The sequence below is a fragment of the Mesoplodon densirostris genome, chromosome 3 (assembly GCF_025265405.1).
Source record: "Mesoplodon densirostris isolate mMesDen1 chromosome 3, mMesDen1 primary haplotype, whole genome shotgun sequence".
Classification (NCBI taxonomy): domain Eukaryota; kingdom Metazoa; phylum Chordata; class Mammalia; order Artiodactyla; family Ziphiidae; genus Mesoplodon; species Mesoplodon densirostris.
In genome coordinates this window covers 150,988,087-151,006,104 of record NC_082663.1, presented here as the reverse complement: position 1 = coordinate 151,006,104, position 18,018 = coordinate 150,988,087, and the positions used below count along the sequence as shown (strand labels likewise).

General features: G+C 57.3%; 3 protein-coding genes across 3 annotated transcripts; all 3 read left to right on the top strand.

Annotated features, from left to right (window-relative positions):
• Positions 1-1,689: 1,689 nt before the first annotated feature.
• Positions 1,690-2,632, top strand: SMIM44 (small integral membrane protein 44). The gene is made up of 3 exons (XM_060092399.1): positions 1,690-1,784; positions 1,978-2,188; positions 2,329-2,632. The coding sequence occupies exons 1-3, from the start codon at positions 1,740-1,742 to the stop codon at positions 2,565-2,567; spliced, it is 495 nt and encodes a 164-aa protein (XP_059948382.1). The 5' UTR covers positions 1,690-1,739; the 3' UTR covers positions 2,568-2,632.
• A 1,969-nt stretch (positions 2,633-4,601) lies between these two features.
• Positions 4,602-7,036, top strand: LOC132485793 (small integral membrane protein 24-like). Its single transcript, XM_060092398.1, has 4 exons — positions 4,602-4,668; positions 5,282-5,387; positions 5,649-5,714; positions 6,904-7,036. Exons 1-4 carry the CDS (start codon positions 4,602-4,604, stop codon positions 7,034-7,036), a joined length of 372 nt encoding a protein of 123 aa, XP_059948381.1.
• A 1,621-nt stretch (positions 7,037-8,657) lies between these two features.
• On the top strand, positions 8,658-11,248 carry LOC132485792 (small integral membrane protein 24-like). Its single transcript, XM_060092397.1, has 3 exons — positions 8,658-8,801; positions 8,893-9,004; positions 10,176-11,248. Exons 1-3 carry the CDS (start codon positions 8,723-8,725, stop codon positions 10,273-10,275), a joined length of 291 nt encoding a protein of 96 aa, XP_059948380.1. The 5' UTR covers positions 8,658-8,722; the 3' UTR covers positions 10,276-11,248.
• Positions 11,249-18,018: the final 6,770 nt, after the last annotated feature.

The following is an 18,018-nucleotide window of genomic DNA, read 5'->3' as shown; positions in this document are numbered from 1 at the left end:
TTGGCAAATCACTGGCCATTGGCAATAAGCTCAGTCCCCAGCCCCTCTCCTCTCCCTGAGGGGTGGGGCTGAAAGTTCCATCTCTCTAATCCCAGGGTCAGTTCCCCTGGCCACCAGCCCCCAGCCCGAAGCTGCCACGCCCCTGCCCTCATTAGCATACACGCAGGCGTGGTGGAAAGGGGCTGATTATGAACCACAAAGGAGGCTCCCCTCTTCCCCATCACTCAGGAAATTACACGGTCCTGGGAGCTCCAAGCCAGGAACCAGGACGAAGACCAAACAGATCTCTTGTTATCTCACAGCGTCACCCTCGGGCGCTAGCTGCGGGCCCCCTCCCCCATTTATCCCCTGGCCCCCAGCCCCTCTCGCCAACTCGGCCACCACTTCAGCCTTTCTCCCTTCTCCAGTTTTCCCTCTGCCCGTCAGCATAGACAGGCTGTAATTTTTTTTCTTTTTTGAATTTTATTTATTTTTTATACAGCAGGTTCTTATTAGTTATCTATTTTATACATATTAGTGTATATATGTCAATCCCAATCTACCAATTCATCCCATCACCACCCCCTCCGCCATTTTCCCCCCTTCAAGCTGTAATTTCTTAAAAACATGAACCACCACCATCCACAGCCCTTCCTGACTCCATGACTTGCAGCTCTCTCAAACCTGCGCCACCTAGGACCGTCCCTCCTGTCCCCAGAACCGTCCTTGCCCACAGGTGACCTCCCAGTGTCGAAATATGGTGGTCACATCTCAGTCTGCGCCCTCCCCCTCTCAGCAGCTTCTGACCCGGCCAGCCACCCTGTTCCTGGGAAATTCTCAGGGACTCCGCCTCTGGGCCCGCCTCCATCTCCCGTTCCTCTCCCTCACTGACCCAGGGCTGAGTCCTCCGGCCCCACCCACACCCCCGCCCGGGCGGTCTCATCCACTCTTGGGGCTCGAACCCCATCTATGTCCCAATGACGCCCACTGTCCTGACTCCAGCCCAGGGCCTCCTCTGAGCTCTTGACTCGGGGTCCAGTTTGGACATCTCCACTTAGATATCGATGAGGCATCCCAAACTTAGCATGTCCTTAGAATTCGTCGTTACCTCCCAAAGTGGCTCCTCCCACAGGAAATGGAACCTCTATCATTTCAGGTGCTCAGCCTGCAAACATCGGGGTTTGATCAGTTTAAGATCTACCCCAGCTCTGTCCATTGCCACCACCACCACCACCCCCGCCAAGCCTCTGCCTCCACCTGGTCCAGCATCATTATTGCCCACCTGGACCAGCTCAATCCCTCCTCCCCATCCCTGGCTCCCATCCTCAGCCCACAGTCTGTCTTCCCCAGAGAAGCCACCTGAGGGCGCCCGTGAGCACCTGAGTCGGGTCCATCATCGCCCCTACAGTCTGTCTTCCCCGCAGCAGCCACCGGAGGGCGCCCGTGAGCACCTGAGTCAGGTCCCGTCCAGCAAGCCCACCAAAGTCCTGCCCCAGGGCCTTTGCACCGAATGTTTCCTCTGCCTGGAAAGCTTTGGTACTCCCATGGCCGGTTCCCTTCCTCCTCTGGGTCTCTGCTCAAATGTCATCTGAACATGGCCTTGGCTGCTCTACTGTGAGAGGCTGCTCTATTAGACCATGATCTCCCCCCACAGTACCCTCAAACCACTCTTTGCTTTCTAACACAATATATCATTTACTCTAAGGTTATGCATTTCTCAGAGTCTATCTCTCCATCTTGAACGTCAGCTCCACGAGAGCATGGATTTTCCCAGAAGAGGGAGCATCCTGTGCAAAGGCCCTGAGGTGGGGATGGACGTGCAGGGTAGCACCTGGCATGGTTGGAGCTGAGCGAGGGAGGGGGCCAGTGGGCGGAAGTGATTTGCAACGTGATCCATCCAGGCAGATGGAGGCCGTGGGGGAGCCCCAAATCCTCTTACCCAAAAGCTCCTTAATACTTCCGCCCGGCGGGTCACCACCTGGCCGACCCCTGCTCCAGGTGGCTTCCATGCCAGTGCTGGCAGTCGAGGAGGGGATGGAGGGCTGGAGCCCGGCCTCGCCACTCTACGAGGAGTACCGCCCACCGCCGCTGGACACCATCCGCCTCCCCAGGTACGCGCTGTACCTGCTTCTGGCTGCATTCGTTGTGGTGGCCGTAGCCTATGCCATTGTCGGGCATCTCATCAAGGACCTCGCCCACGACCTGGCTGGTGAGCCACTACCCACTACGAGCCTGGCTTGGGCTAGTGCTGGGCCACTTGGTGGGGGGTGTCCGAGGGCCTCTCCTTGCCAGGGAGGGGGCAGAGGGTGGCCGGGCCCGGGGATGCTCCTCACCAGCCTCCTGCCTCAGACTGGGCATTCGGCCCGAAGCCGCACCAGGAGGATGCCCCCCGGGAGCTGCCCGAGAGCCCCGAGGACGAGAGTCTGGAGGAGCTGGACCTGCAGCTGGCGCTGGCCTGGCGGGTTGACGAGGACGCTGCTCGGGACAGCGAGGGGGCCCCCGCAGAAGCCACCGCCCGGCCCTGCCACCACCCCTCCATTGCCTTCAAAGACCCACCAGCCCGAAGCTCCTTCTGGAAGCTGGGCTGAGCCAGGCCCTGCCCTCCAGCCTGGGAGCCGGTTCCAGCCCCTTTGGCGGTTGTATAAACCGGACTTGTGCCCATCGGAGCCCTTTCACCTTTGATCTGCGCTGTCTTGACAGAGAACGTTCTCTTTCTTGGCTGGTGGACTCTAGTGGCTGGACACTGATTTTTTTTAATTAATTAATTTTATTTTTAATTTATTTTTGGCTGTGTTGGGTCTTCATTGTTGTGCGCGGGCTTTCTCTAGTTGCGGTGAGTGGGGGCTACTCTTCATTGCGGTGCGTGGGCTTCTTCTCATTGCGGTGGCTTCTCTTGTTGTGGAGCACGGGCTCTAGGCGTGTGGGCTTCAGTAGTTGTGGCATGTGGGCACAGTAGTTGTGGCTCGCAGGCTCTAGAGTGCAGGCTCAGTAGTTGTGGTGCATGGGCTTAGTTGCTCTGTGGCATGTGGGATCTTCCCAGACCAGGGCTTGAACCCATGTCCTCTGCATTGGCAGGTGGATTCTTGACCACTGCGCCACCAGGGAAGCCCTGGACACTGATTTATTTCCACACTCTGGTTTCCCCCATAGTCCCAGAGCCTAACTCCACCCAGCCTCCACCAAGCCCTTGGCAACTTGTAAACCCAAAAATACTAAGATTAAAAATAATAATAACAACAATAATAGTAGCCAACCCTTAGCTAGAGCTTCAAATGTGCCTGCTGTTGTATGCTAAGCAACCCCTTTCCTTGTATTAACATTATCTCGTTAAATCCTCTGAGGTATGATTTATTGCACCCATTTATCAGATGGGAAAACAGAGGCACACAGCCCAGAAATGACTCGGTCAGAGTAGAGAGAACGTTTTGCGGAAAGAGGCTGGCCCAGCGACCTGCCTCGGAAAGCAGAAGCCTGCTCCGCTGGGCTCCTCCACCTCAGAATCTTCTCAGCTCCCGTCTCTCACCTCATTCCTGGTTCGGCAGCTGGATGGGTCTGTCTTTGGGGGTCCTGACTTCCTAACTAGACTGAGGGCTTCCTTCGCTCCTGAGTTTTGCATGGGCTGGGGCACACAGTAGGAGCTTCACCTGTGCCTGCCTGGCTGGTCGAACTGGGCTTGTCCTGGGCTCCACTGAGTGGCCCTCGGGCACAGCGACCGTGGTCAGACCTCGGGAAGGGAGGGGGCTCCAGGACTTCGCAGGCACTCCGTACATGTGTGGGCAATGATGCCGGTGCTCCCCCAGCCCCTAGGCGTCCGATGGAGGTCTCAGGCCTGGAGAAGGGCCAGGCCTCCCCATCCCAGCCTTCCTGCCATGTGCTTGGGCTGTGGCTGTCCCGTGGCAGCTGGGGTGGGGTCCCCATTCGCCCGGGCAGGGCCCCCTATCTAATCAACCTGGGGATCAAGGTTGACACGCAGGAGAGCCAGGAATCTGAGTCATCAGCTATCCCAGGGGCCCCGTTCTCCGACCACACGGTAGCAACTGGGTTTGGAGGTGGATGGTGGCCCATCCCTTCTTGCCCTGTTTGCTCCCCCTGGAGCTGGCTGTGGGTCCCCAGGGGTCGGGGACCCAAGAGGAGCCAGTATAAGCTGGTGGTGGGAGAGACCTGCGTTTACATCTAGCTCTGGTTGCTTCTGCCCAGCCTGATGCTCCTGGCTTCCCTGGCTTCTCTGTAAAACGCAGGTGGCAAAATTTCATGGTGCATGCAGAGAAAGGATCGTAATGATGTGTAAAAGCACTGAGCCGGGAAGGAAGCTCAGGGCCAGTTCAGCCCGGCGCCTGTGGCGGGGAGCCTGGGGACCCTGAGGCTGGCGGTCTTGGGTGGGGTGCAGGGCAGAGGGGCCGGACTTCCGTGTTAATCGTTACACCAGGTCCAGAGTCTGCCCTCCTGGAAGGCAGGGGAGAGGGGGTGGATGCCAACCAGGTGGGGCAAAGGGAGGGGCCCTCTGGTCTGGGCCTGCCCCGCCCCCAGACCTGCCTGCCCCCTTATCAGGGGCTGGGCAGGGTCTCCCCTGATCCTGACCAGACTGTGCACTCCCATCCCTGGACTGCTGGATCCTCCGTGCCATGGGGACCCTGGAGACCCTTCTCCTGCTCAGCGCCCTGCTCCTGTCGCCGGCTGAGGCCCAGCAGGGTAGGGCTCCGACCTCTGGGGCGGGGGCGGGAGGACGGGTTGTGGGGATGGGCTTGGACACAGGCTCGCCATCTACCCCTTTGATGAAAAACCAAGGCCTCCGAGTCGGCAGGCAGAAGAGGAATGGGGTCAGGCCCCTCTTGGAGGCAGCCTCCCTAACTCCCCCACTCCCTCTGGGCCTCCCACCTCATCCCTGAGCACCCCTTCCTCTCAGAGCCCCGTCCCCTTCTCTAAAACCCACCTGGGTCACTGCCTGGGACCTGGGTTCAATCCCTGGTTAGGGAACTAAGGTCCCAAAAGCTGCGGTGCAGCCAAAAAAAAAAAAAAGAAAGAAAAATTTTAAAGGACTTCCCCGGCGGTCCAGTGGTTAAGACTTAGTGCTTCCACTGCAGGGGGCACGGGGCACGGGTTCGATCCCTGGTCGGGTAACTAAGATCCTGCATGCCGCAGGGCGCAGTCAAAAAACAAAAACAAAACCACCTGTGAAACCCAGCCCCTTTCCAAGACTCCTCTGTCTGAGCATCCCCTGCAACCTTCGCCCCCTGTCCTTTCGGGGGCCGCCCACCTTTCCCATTTCTGAGTCTCCTCTGCCCCAACCTCCTAACAGCCTCAGAGCGCCATCTGAAGCCATGGCTGGTGGGCCTGGCTGCTGTCGTGGTGTTCCTGTTCATCGTCTTCATCCTCATGCTGGCCAACCATATCTGGTGCTCCAAAGAGAGGTGGGAGCCCCTTTCCCCACCCTACATCTCCTCCCCACACCCCAAAGCGCTGGGCACCCCCTCCTAACTCATGACCCTCTCTGGTCCCTTTCTTGTCTCCCCATTTCCCTGCTCCCCCTGCTCCCACAGCTCAGGACAGCCATGCAGCCCCCCTCTCTTGCTTCCTGGAGTCCCCCCAGGCTGGGGGAGACTGAGGCTGAGGCTGCCCCCACTTCCCACCCTTCACCCGCCCTCACCCCTCCATCTCCATCTCTTCTGCAGAACCGAGGATGAAGAGGAGTCCGCATTCAGGATGGATCCCTGCTCGAACGAGGAGGTGGACCTGAGGTACTGCCGTGTGAGCATGTGTAGACGTGTGTGGGGGTCAGGGGGTCTGCGTGAGGCCCCTCCTCGAGGAGGGGAGGGGTGGGTGTGCGCGGATGACCTCTTTCTGTCCTTGAACACCTCAAGCACGTTCCTGCCCCAGGGTCTTTGCACTTACTGTTGGTTCTACTTTGTACACCTTTCCCCATATCTTCTGGCTGGCTCCATCTCTCCTTCAGTCCCTGCTCAGATGTTTCTTCCTCACAGAAGCCCACCTTGACCACCAGCCTTCCTCACACTCTCTCCGCCACAGCCCTGCATCTGTCTTTGCATGTATCACCAGCTGAAATTATCTTAGTCATTTACCGGTTTCTCGACACTAGATAGTGGCTTCCAGTAAGTGAACAGAACTTAGCTTTGGTCCTGGCTCTGGCCCCAGGGCCTGGCACAGGGCCTGGCACACAATAGGCACTTAATAAATACCTGTTGGACAAGACTGTGGTGTGGGATTGTGTAGGGACTGTGCACAAGTGTGTGATTTGGTGTGGGTGACTCTCCTGGGCTCAGTGTCTCCCATGATCCTGGCTCAGGGATGCAGGCAGGGCTGGGGGCTCTTTCAGGGCAAGATCCCAATTTGGGCAAAGGCTTGGGGACAGAAGTAGGAGCTCAGGAGCTGGGAGGACACTATCCTGGCTGGGAGATTCTCAGCTGAGCCCAAGATGCCTGAGGGACAGGTGTGGGCCAGACTGTGCTTTGTCTACGACCCAGCTCAGCCTCAGTAAAATGTGATTCCTACTCCCAGGATGTGCTGGAGGTTCCAGATCCCACAGGTGCTCCTAATTTGTAGTTTCCTCCCTGCCTTATTCATTCCTCCATCCATCCATCCATCCATCCACGCATCCACCCATCCACCCACCCACCCATCCATCCATGCATGCATCAGTCCATGCATCCTCCCATCCATGCATCCTCCCATCCTTCCTTCCTTCCTTCCTTCCTTCCTCCCATCCACCCACCCTTCCATGGGACAATTGACCCTTAGTTTCTGCCTTTGTGAAATGGAAATAACAAGGCTGCCTTGTTAGGGCTGTTTTGAAGATTCAACAAAGATTCTTTTTGTAAAGTGCTCATCATAAGACCTGGCACAGGTAAGTGTTCGTTAAATGGGAGTGACTGTTTCTTATTGTGGTCTGGGGCCTTTGTGTCCCTACAGTAAAGAAGACAAGAAGGGGAAGAAAGAGAAGGAGAAAAAGGCCGAGAAGGACGGAGAGAGTAACTTGGGGCTGGAGCTGGAGGAGAAAGAGGAGCGCAGAGACCAGGAGAAAGTCAAGAACATGGCTATGTGAAGACTCCTCAGCCGCTGCCTCCAGGCAGCCCCCCAGGGGTGCCCCTTCCACACCCTAGAAGCAATGACCTGAACCTGAAGGCACTGCAGTGACTCCATCTGGGGTTGAGAGTACAGCGTCCTGAATGAAGAGGCTTGGGACCACCCCTCCCCGCTCAAGGAGGGATCTTTGTGCGTTATGTGGTCTATATGTGTTATGATTTGTACCACCTGGTGATTCTTCTTGCATTTGGAGAGCACTCCTGGTTACTGAGAAAACCCAACCCCTGCAATTTCATGGCCCCACCTGCTTCTACCCATTGCCTGATTTCTTTGCCCTCTGCCTGATATCTATCTGCCAGAGCCTCCTCCCTCCCACTCAGCTTCAGGACCAGTATTGGCCAGGGACTGCCTCTTGGTGAAGAGCCCTTCAGAAGGGCTACTGTCAGCCCGTGGGACTTAGTTTCCCCTTGAGGAGACAGCTTTTGGGGTTAGGGGTAACGCCCAGGCAAGGGTGGGAAACCAAACTCCACGGTGCCCAGATACCCTGGGCAGATTAAGCGCTCCCCCTGCAATCTCGATTCTGCTGTCCTGAGCCCCGAGGGCCGTCTCCTAGGAAAGCCTTGCTCCCCTCCGCCCCAACCCAGGGTTTTGGGTCACATGACTCCATTTCTGGGAACTGGGTCTTGGAGGGTGCGGTGCCCCCGCGTGCGCGATCTTGGAAAGGGATCTTGGAAAGGGATCCTCCCTGTTTCCAACCTCCCCCCTCTCCTCACTTTCTACGGGCCCTGGACCTTGCCCTGGATGTTAACCATTTCCTAATGAGAACTTTGATAAAGGCTGGCATTTAGGGCTCCCTTTTGGAGCAGGTAGCTGCCGTTGGTAGGATCCAGTCCAGAAGGCGGGGAGCTTCTGTCTGAGAACATCCCAGGATCGTCCACTAGGGGGCAGAAAAACCATAAATTAAAAAAATGTAATAATCTCCCTAATAGGTGCTCCCACTGAACGCCTAGCATCCTTATGGTCTCCGTCTCGGTCAGTTTGCAATTAGTCTCATTTTCCGGCTGAAAATACTGAGACTTAGAAAGAAGGAAGCCACTGGCCCAGCTCTCCCTGGCTGTTGCTGGCAGAGCTGGGATGGAAGCCGAGGCTGCCCAAAGGATGGGGCATGTGCAGGCTCTGGCTAAGGTCAAATTTGGAGGTTCATGTCCCAGGATGGGAGAGGGTTGGGGTAGGGGGTGTTCCTAGCTGGGAGAACTATGTTCTTTGGGGATGCTGTGTGGCCAAGGGGAAGTGGCCTGACCTCTCTGAGCCTCGAGTTGTCTCCTCTTCTGCAACGTGAGGACAAGAGTTCTGACCGTCAGAGTGTGAGGCTTGAAGGAGGTGCCGGAGCTCAAGAGCCACTGCAAGACCTGGCACATAGCAGGCGCTCAGGAAATGAGTTCCCCATCTTTCCTGAGCCTCCCCTCCCATGTCCCTGGCCGTGGGGAGTGACCGGGTCAGGATAGGCCTCAGGGAGATGGGGGCTGGGACGGACGCTTGGGACCCTGAGCCCCTCCCCATGGTGCCCGGAACCCAGTGAGGGGGCCCCACCCCCGACTTCCTGCGGCACCGGCCACATCCTGCCCTGGGGTGCCCTGCGCAGGCCACTTCCCCCTCTGGCTGGGGCGGCAACCTGCTGGACAGGGGCGAGGACAGACGGAGAAGGATGGATAGATTCTGGACGACCCCTGGCCAATTCTCCCTTCTCGCAGCTCTGGTCCCGAGGCTGGTTCAGGCCCAACCCTGTAAGGCCCTGGGAGGGAGTGGGAGTGCGGTGGGGAAGAAAGTCCCAAGCTGGCGGCCAGGCTGCTGACCTCGCCTTGCTCCCACCCGCAGTGGCCCAGCGGAAGCCGTGGCTGGTGGGGCTAGGGGCTGCGCTGGCCTCCCTGTTCCTCATCTTTGTCCTCACCTTGGTCTATGCCATCTGGTGCAGCGAGCCCGGGGACAGGTGGGTCCTCATCTTTCTGAGCCCCTCCCTCTCGAAATCTCTAAATCTCTCCTCTGTAAGCCCCTCCCCTCTATGAGACCCGCCCCCTAAGCCCCTCCCCGTGTCGGGCCCCCTCTTAGCCCCTCCCCTCTCCGAACATCCTCCAAGGAAGCCGGGCAGGACCAGGGGGTAATTCTTTTTTTTATTTTTTTTATAAATTTATTTATTTATTTTTGGCTGTGTCGGGTCTTCGTTTCTGTGCGAGGGCTTTCTCTACTTGCAGCGAGCGGGGGCCACTGTTCATCGCGGTGCGCGGGCCTCTCACTATCGCGGCCTCTCCAGACGCGCAGGCTCAGTAGCTGTGGCTCACGGGCTTAGTTGCTCCGCGGCATGTGGGATCTTCCCGGACCAGGGCTCGAACCCGTGTCCACTGCATTGGCAGGCAGATTCTCAACCACTGTGCCACCAGGGAAGCCCCAGGGGGTAATTCTTTGATTCAGAATCCATGGGGGCCTCACATAACCTCACTCTCTTCTGTCCTGACTGCCGACCTGCAAAATGAGGGTGGCTTCCTCACAGAGAAGCCCATACCTAATATGTGTTTCAGTTGGGGTCTGTAAAATCTTTTTTTGGGGGAAGGGGTCTGTAAAGTCTTTTTTGGGGGGAGGGGGTCTGTAAAGTCTTTTTTTGGGGAGGGGGTCTGTAAAGCCTTTATCACCCTCCACGCGAAACCCATCCATTTATCCATCCACCTGTCCTTCCCTTCCTCCCTCCAGCCATCCATCATCCATCCATGCATCAGCCCTACCTCCCTGTCTCCTTCTGTTTCTCTCTCCTTCCCTCCCTCCAGCATCCAATCCTCCATCTGTCCACCCATCCAACCACCCACCTTCCCACCACCCATCCACCCATCCGTCGGTCCATCCCCCATCTCTCTGCCTGTCCACTCACCCACGGTTTTGAAACCCCTTATTGGTTTTGGCTCATGCAGCTCACCTATGGGCTCAAGCACTTCCTTCGTGTTCAAACGGGGCGGGTGTCCTAAGCTGCCTGAGCCTCGTCGTCCCCTTCCTTACCATGGGAACAACAAGGGTGCCTGCAGGACTCAGAGGTTCTGTGAGCATTGTAAGAAGCCCGGAATACTGTCTGTCCTTATTAACTTGGGTTACCTGGGCCCTTCTTGTCTCCACAGCAATAAAGAGGAGGAAGAGGAGACTGTGAGAAATGAGGAGAAGGAGGGAGAGGGCGACTGGGGGTTGGAAATGGAGGAGAGAGGGGCCTCCGAACCATGAAGCAATGGCAAGCTCCTCCCCGTGAAGGTTTCCCACTCATCTCCTCCAGGCAGCCACCCAAAGATGCCCCAGTGCCTTCTCCATACCCTATCAGCAAGAACCCGGCCTTGGGGCCAGTGAGATGACTCCATCTGGGATTCAGGGTAAAGTGGCCCTTGAGTGCAGAGGACCCAGGACCTGCCCCAAGTCCCTCTTGGAGGGCTCTCTGCGCGTTACCTGGTCGCCCTGTACCCGTTCCCAAGCTTGGTCTCCACCTGATGATTCTTCTTGAGCTTGGAGGACACCCCTGGTACAAGGAACAACCCACCTCCCCGAGACCCCCTGCTATCTCGTATCTCTACCCAGTCTGCATCGCTGGCAGCTTTTGGCCCTTTTGATTTCTTCTCCCACCTCCGATTTCTATTGCCCTTTGGATATCATCGGAGAAGCCAGGTCCTCCTCTTGCCCACGTGCAAGCTCTTCCAAGAGTTTTCCAGGCCTGCTTCGACGAATCCATAGGAGTCACTTGTCTTCCAGCCCCTCTCCTGGCCTCGGCTTGTTACTCCTGAACGTGAACTTTGAGCTGGCTCAGAGCAAGGCCGTTTCCTGGGAGATGAGGGCTCCTCCTACCTTGTGCTGATTTCGGGGCACAGTCCTGGAGGCTGGGACTCCCAGGGCCTGGGGTGAGGGTGCAGGAGTGCGAGTAGTGGGGGGGGGGAGCAGCAGCAGCACCCCTTCTTCCAGTCCTGCACTCCTTGTGGGGAGGCGCCATGGAGAAGGGGAAGGAGTTGGAGTCCCCACTTTGCTGTGTAGCCCCAAGGCAAGTAACTTAACCTCTCTGTGCCTAAGTGTCCTGTCCTGTAAAAGGGGAGGATAATAGATTCTTCACAAGTCGTCATGAGGTTTGAATGAAATATGGTCTACAGAAATCCTGAGCGCAGAACCCAGCAGCCCAAAAGCGTCTAATAAATGTCGGCTTTTTGTTATGCTGAAATGGTGAAGATGGAGCGGGGCAAATGGGCCTCCCACCACAGACTCGGGGGATCCTGAAGGTCAGAGGGTGTTTTCCGACGGCAGCTCTGGGAGGGCAGTTTTCCCGCCCTCCAGTCTCCTCTGTGCGAGGTCCGGGGCTTCCGGGTGGGTGGCAGTGTTGAGGGGGTCGGGAAGGGAGAAGGGAGGGGCTATCGGGGCTCCTCCCCTTCCTCAGGGGGCGGGACTTCCCCACTAGGGGGCGTCGAGGGGCGTTTGGAGGGGCGTTCTTTTGGTTGTCGCAAGCCTGCCCCTTTTATGGCGTTTAGTGGGGAGCCAGGGCTGGTATAGCCCCTCAAAGCCAAAAACTGCTTCACCCCAGGGGCCAATGGATGAAAAACACTGAGGCTTTCCTTGAGATAAAAGTACAGATTGAGCCCCCAGCCCGGCTGAGACGCGGCCCCAGGATGAATCTCCAGCCCCTGGCTGAACCCTCCATCCCAGCTGAACGCCCACCCCCGGACTGAGCCCCTCACCCAAGATGAGATCCCCACCCCACAAAGAAGCTCCTGCTAGAACTCCCCTTCCACCCCTCCGCCAGGAGAGCCGGACTGTGGGGATGCGGGTCAGCTGACCCCTCCATCCGGGATCCGCTTTCTGGGTCCAGGTCCTAGGTCCTCCCACAGGGGGGCGCCAGAACCTCGCAGCTGAGCGCAGAAGAGCCCACCCCGGTTGGGGGTGGGGCATGGGAAGGGTACGTGTCCATCTTGGAGGGGGTCTCGGACTCCACCCCTGCCCCCCAACGATTGTGTCTTCTGTGCCTGTTACTGGGCAGCAGCGTGGGGCTGCGCACCTGCGCGTCAGCGTCGGCGCACCGCACCTGGGTCCCTCTCGGTGCGTCTTGCCTTCGCTTCGTGCCTCAGTTTCCCCGCCAGTGAAAGGGGATATAAACGTCCTTCCCGGGGAGGCTTGTGGGTAGGATGGAAGGAGCCTGTGCAGTGGAAAGCTTTGACTGCACGTCTTGGGGTCCCTGGGGGACTTGGAATGGGGGCCAGGATAGGGGACAAGGTTTCAGACCCCAGCCTCCAAGGAGGAGAAGTGACTGCCCCTCACATCCATGATGCTTCCCTGACCTCAGCCTTTGAGGAGCCCCTGTGGCTTCGGGGTAGGAGCTGGACATGGATACTGCCAGCTCTGAGTGGTCAGGGGTGATGTGGAAGAGACGGGGGTGCTGGGGTGCTAGGAGGGCTAGCAGGGGCTCTGCCCAGGCAGGTAGAGAGGGCTTTCTGGAGGAGAGGGTATTGGCACCAAGTTGTCCTGTCCTACCTCTGCTCACTGCCCCCTGGGGATCACACCTCCCTCCTGGGGTAAAAGCCCAAGTTTCCCCGTGGCCCACAAGGCCCTGGATGACCTGCCCCGTCCCCTCCCTGCCCTGACCTCCTCCCTCTCTCCACCTCGTTCACTCTGCTCCAGACACATGGGCCTCCTTGCTGTTCCTCCAACACACCAGGCATGGTGCTGCCCCAGGGCCTTTGCATGGGCTGTGCCCTTTGCCTGGGAAACTCTTCTGCCAGATTTTCAGGGGGCTGTTTCTCTCCCCCTATTCAAATCTGTTTAAACGTTACTTTCTCATGTGAGGCCGACTCTCCTATCCCTTATTCTGCTTCATTTGTCTCCTTGGCACTTACGTCCTCCGACATTTACTTATTTTTATTGTTTATTGTCCATTTTCCCAACTTGGAACTGTAAGTGCCATGAAGGCAGATCATTTGGGGTGTTTTTTTGTTCTCCACTGTGTCCCCAGTACTTGGTACCCAGCAGGTACTCAGGAAATCTTTGTTGAATGAATGGGAGTTTGCTAGGTGGAAAAGAAAAAAAAAAGAGGGAAAACATTCTGTGCATTTTTGGAGCACCAACTGTGTGCCAGGCTCTGTCCTTGAAGCCAGGTAGGAGGTGGAGTTCCCTGTGCCTGGCACAGAGCAGGTGCTCCATAGATGCCCGTGGAATTTGTTGATCAAGGAATCTGGGAGAATCCCGGAACTGGTTTCCTGAGGCCGCCTGCCCTCCAGCCTCTTCCCTTCACTTTGGTACAGAACACAGAAGAGCCCGAATGGAACACAGAAAGGAGGACCCAAGACAGCTAGAAAGAGTCGAAGCATAGCTTGTTTAATTTTTATACATTTTTTTCTTTTTTTTGCCTTTTATTGAATCTTTTATGGAACCCCCCTTTTTCATTTTTTCTTTCTTTTTTTTTTTTTTTGCATAGGGAAACAAACAAAATAATAACAGCCAGAGTCACTTTCTGTAAATGGTACTTAGGTAGGCGCGTCGGCGGAAACCAAAATGACTGCGTAATATACAAGGTTATGATCAGAGTATGATGTGAGGGCGCAGGGCAGGGGAGCCGGGCAAGGAGAAGGCTGGGCCTGGGTCTGCTCAGATGTCCCCTTGTCCCCCGTTCTGTCCCCACCTTGGGGAGGAGGAGGAGGAGGGCAGTGAGCCCGGCCCGAACCTTCTCCCAACATGGGTTCATGAGCATGGGGTGTGTGCGTGTGTGTGTGTGTGCGTGCGCGCGTGTGTTGTATCCGGTGTGCGCGGCAGCAAGCGAGAAGCAGAGTAAACTATCCTGGTAATATCGGTAAAATACAAAACGGGGGGAAATAACCCTCAAAAAACATCTCAGAGGGAAAAGGAAATTAACAGTAACACCACCAAAAATTTTAGAAAAAAAGAGAGAAAGAAGGAAAGAAAATTCAGAGAGGAAAATGGGTCCCTCTCCCCTCTCTCTGTCGTCCCTCCCCCCACGACACGTGTTCTGTCCGTCAGACACGGCTTGTCCCGCCCCCACGTGCGGTCCTGGGGGGTGGGAGGGTGACAAGTTGCGGGTAGGGGCCAGGACCCCTGGATGTGAAGGGGCTTTGGTTTCAGGGGGCCTGGCTGGGGCCCAAGATTGGGAGGATGGGATGTCGATGCATTTTTGGGAATGGGCTTTGGGGACTCACCACTAGAGGGGGGGCTGAGGTAGCTCCTGTCCCTTTTCCAGTGGGTCCCCTTCTAGCCAGGTGGCGTGAAGGCAGGGCGGTAGGGAGGGTGGGAGCTTGGGGGGTGTGGGACTTCCTTCCTCTCCTGGAGCCTTTATTCCTGTTGGATCCCACCTCCTCTTTTCTGAGGCCTAGGGGACCCCCAGGGACTGGGGGAGGAGAACCCCAAAGCCACACCAGCAGACATGTGAGGCACTGCTTGGGAAAAGTCTGTTTTGGTATCGCTGGCAACAAGTCCTGCTGGGATCGCTCTGGGTCTGTCTCCCTGCCTTGCCCGGGGAAGGGGCTGGGGGGGAGTGTGGGCCTCTGGGGCCAGCTCGGACCCCACGCACTCTGAAATGCTTAGGGATACATAGATGGCGGAGAGGTGGTGTCAGTGTGGAGATGAGACCCTCAGGAAGTGTCCAAAGCGGCAGAAACAGGGAAAGATGGGAGGATGCAGGGGATGCTGGATTTGAGGATGGGTCTCTGGAACCTCTCGCCCATCACCCTCCCTCCCCCCCGCCCCACAAAAAAGTAAAAATCAGGGTCTCAGAGAGAGAATCCAGGCCAAAATAAAAAGTAGCCACTGTATAATCTGTATTATGAGAAAAAAATTCCAAAATTATACACACACATATATATATAATGTATAGTATAGCCCTACGCTGGAGGTCAAAGTACCGTCAGAGAAGCCAGAGGAGGGGGGTGTGTGGGGGTGTCCTGCGTGCTGTCTCTTCCAGGGGGCTGGACGGTTGCTCCGGGCCCCGGGATCCTGCCTCACTGGCCGCTGTCCAGCCAAATCTGCTAGCTCTTGATCACTGCTGTCTCCGAGGACACAGAGAAAGTTCCGGAGCAGGGAGGGGGGTGCTGAGGCTGAAACTGCTGCTTAGGGAGCTGCAGCAGCCCCCCACCCCGCCCCATGTCTCCTCTGGGGTTCCTTTCCGGTCTGATTGTCTAGCTCAGGGTGGGAATCTGGGCTCAGAACTCGGCCAGAACCGGGGTTCCAGACCTGGGCACGGGGCACCCTGGACCCCCGCCCCAGTCAGATAGGGCCAGTTCAGCTTGACCTCTCCACACCACCCTCTCCACCCAGGTTGGGGTCCGGTGCCCTCCCTCATCCAAAGAGAGGGATGGGGGCAATTTGCATATATTGGGGAGGTCTCCTTAGTCTTTTCCACAGCAAGGGCTGGACCCCAAGGTCAGGCTGGGGGACTCCGTATGGGATGGACAATGGGCCAAACCTGCGCCGCAGGTTTGAGATGTCAGTTTCATCCATGTTCAAAAAAAAACCCAACAGCACCCAACCCCCTGCCCGCCCTCCTCCCCGGGCATCGACCGAAACTGCAAAGGCAGGTGAGCTGGCCGGTTCCTAGTGTTTCTGCCTTATCCTGACGCACAGCTGGGGGCGAGGAAGGGTGGAGCTCTGGGGCCCCGGGTGCTGTGGAGTGCGGACGTGAGGGACAAGGTGGTCCCGGTGAAGCCCTTGGGGGAGGGGTCCTGCAGGGACGGGCCACCCACTCCCTGTGCCACTGGCTGCTCCCACTTCCCTGGGGCGGGCCGGGGATGAAAACCAGAAATCGGCCCCCACGGAAACTGAGAAGCATGGCCTTGGGCTCTCAGGCCAAAGGGCAGTTCTCAAGGGCAGTGTCAAGGCCCAGCTGAGGCCGTGGTCTGGGCTCTCCGTCTGGCCCCTGGGGCTTGCTGAGGTGACTTTTCAAAAGAAAACATGACATGAGCGTATGGTGGATGAAAGCCCGGGCCTGTCTGCAAGGCCCCAACCAGCTCTGGAGACAACTCTCAAGTCTGAGGTGGTGGCTGGGGAATGAATGGGGACCGTCTGCCTGGGGGATCCCCAGAGGAGATGTCTGAGGGGCTTGGGGACGGCCAGCCAGAGGTGGCAGGGATGGAGGACCCGGCCCTTTGGTCCTCTTGCCTGGACACCCCGCCAACTGCTACTGTCTGTCTCAGCTTTGGTTGAGTGAAAAGGCAAAGGAAACTGGGGAAAAACAGAGAGAAAGAGAGAGGAAGGAAGGAAGGAAAATACGAGGAAATAAAACCGAGAAGAAGACAACAGCACGGCCAGCCCTGCCCACCCCTGCCAGGGCCTAGGATGCTGTGCCCCTGGCTGCCCCTGCCCCCTGGCCCCCCGGCCGGGCCTCTGATGGCTGAACTAGACCTACAGGTACAGACAGACAAATATTGCATATATTGGGTTCGGTTTTTGTCTTTTTGTTTCACACCAGACCCCCCTCCACAGTTACAGCTGGAAGACGTAGTAGAGCTGGGTGGGAGAGCAGGAGGGTCCTTCCTGCCACCCTAGGCCAGTCTCCAGGGGTGGGGTGGGCTGGGTCCTTTGGCAAGAAGGCAGAGGGCTGCACAGGGGGAGAAGGGGCTGGGGGCGGGACAGCGATTTGACCCTGAGCCAGGGGGACGCCAGCCTGAGGGAGAGGTGGGACCGGGGGAGTCTGGCTGTGGGTAGGGCGGCCGCCCCACGGGCGGACCGCATGGGTCGCGGGTGCATGCGTGGCGTCTGGGGGGCTGGCCTGTGGCCCAGTGAGGGGAGAAGCCCTTGCCCGGTGTCAGGGGACACCCCTGAGGTCTGTCCGCCAGCCTCTGTGGGCAGGGGATTCGGAAACAACCCCTCTGGAGACCGAGGGTGGGGCTGGGGGGGGTCGCAGAGCACCAGGGGGCACCCCCAATGCAGCAGGAGACATGGAGACGCGGCCAAGGGTGGGCTGGGGGTAGGGCAAACCGTGGGGCGATTGTTCCGTGGATTGCTTTTTTTTTCAGCAATGTGATTTTTAAGCATGTGATTTTTTTTTTTTAGCAATGTGATTTTTTTTAATTCTTAATTTTTTTTTTTACAAATAGAAATACATCCCTTTTCAATTTTTACTTTTTATTTCATGTCATTGCTTTGTCTTTTTTTTTTTTTTTAACTACACGAGCAGTGCATGCAGCTATCTGTGTGCGCTGATATTGTTTAAAGGTAATACTTATTTTTGGAAGGCAAGGCACATCATGTGGTAGAAAATTTCGTGCAAATTAGGAAACATGGAATTTTTTTTAAGGTTTTTTTTTTTTTTGTATCTTTTTTTTTTTCTTTTAAAGAGGAGGAGGTGGCGGGGGGAGGGCTGGGGGAGGGCTGGGACAGGGAGATAGAGCCAGTATCATTCGCCATGCAGTTTCAGCCGCCGCGAGCTGACGTCAGGAGCCAGGTCACAGGAATCCTCGACTAAGCACCATGCAAAGTTAGGTAGCTGGGGGCTGCCAGGTGCCCCCTCCCCTCCCCCACCTACCCACACCCTAAGGTTCCCGGCTGAGAAGCTTCCGGATACCCCAACTACACAACCCCCTGCTCTCCTGGAGAGCGGCCCATGCTTTGGTCCCCAACAGCCACCTGGTGGAGGGGCCCTGGGGACAGAGGGACGGACCAAGGGTTCTTGAACCCCTCCGGATAGCACAGCGGGAGTGGGGCTGGTGGGGAAGGGTCTGAGGGGGAGGGGTCGTTTCTCTTTATGATCGAGTGGGTTCGCCAAGCCCCTTGGGCTGGTTTGGGAGGAGGAAAGTCTGGTGTCTGGGGAGGTTGTGGCGGGGTGCTGGCCGGGCCCGGGGCACCGGGGTTTCACTGGGAGAGGGAGGGGAGGGCCAGGCTGGGAGCAGGTGAAGCGGAGGCCTGCCCAGGGCCATGGCTTTGGCCTGGGCCCGGGGATGGAGGTCAGGATTCCCCAGCGCCAGGCATGGAGGAGGCCAGTTGGGGCTCAGACGGGTG

Bases quoted from the DNA above. Each gene is read 5' to 3' on its own strand.
- SMIM44 (XM_060092399.1), top strand. From the start codon at position 1,740: ATGGATTTTCCCAGAAGAGGGAGCATCCTGTGCAAAGGCCCTGAG. The intron at 1,785-1,977 runs GTGGGGATGGAC...CCCCTGCTCCAG, and splicing joins TCCTGTGCAAAGGCCCTGAG to GTGGCTTCCATGCCAGTGCT. The intron at 2,189-2,328 runs GTGAGCCACTAC...CTCCTGCCTCAG, and splicing joins CCTCGCCCACGACCTGGCTG to ACTGGGCATTCGGCCCGAAG.
- LOC132485793 (XM_060092398.1), top strand. From the start codon at position 4,602: ATGGGGACCCTGGAGACCCTTCTCCTGCTCAGCGCCCTGCTCCTGTCG. The intron at 5,388-5,648 runs GTGGGAGCCCCT...TCTCTTCTGCAG, and splicing joins ATCTGGTGCTCCAAAGAGAG to AACCGAGGATGAAGAGGAGT. The intron at 5,715-6,903 runs GTACTGCCGTGT...GTGTCCCTACAG, and splicing joins AACGAGGAGGTGGACCTGAG to TAAAGAAGACAAGAAGGGGA.
- LOC132485792 (XM_060092397.1), top strand. From the start codon at position 8,723: ATGGATAGATTCTGGACGACCCCTGGCCAATTCTCCCTTCTCGCAGCT. The intron at 8,802-8,892 runs GTAAGGCCCTGG...TCCCACCCGCAG, and splicing joins GCTGGTTCAGGCCCAACCCT to TGGCCCAGCGGAAGCCGTGG. The intron at 9,005-10,175 runs GTGGGTCCTCAT...TTGTCTCCACAG, and splicing joins TGCAGCGAGCCCGGGGACAG to CAATAAAGAGGAGGAAGAGG.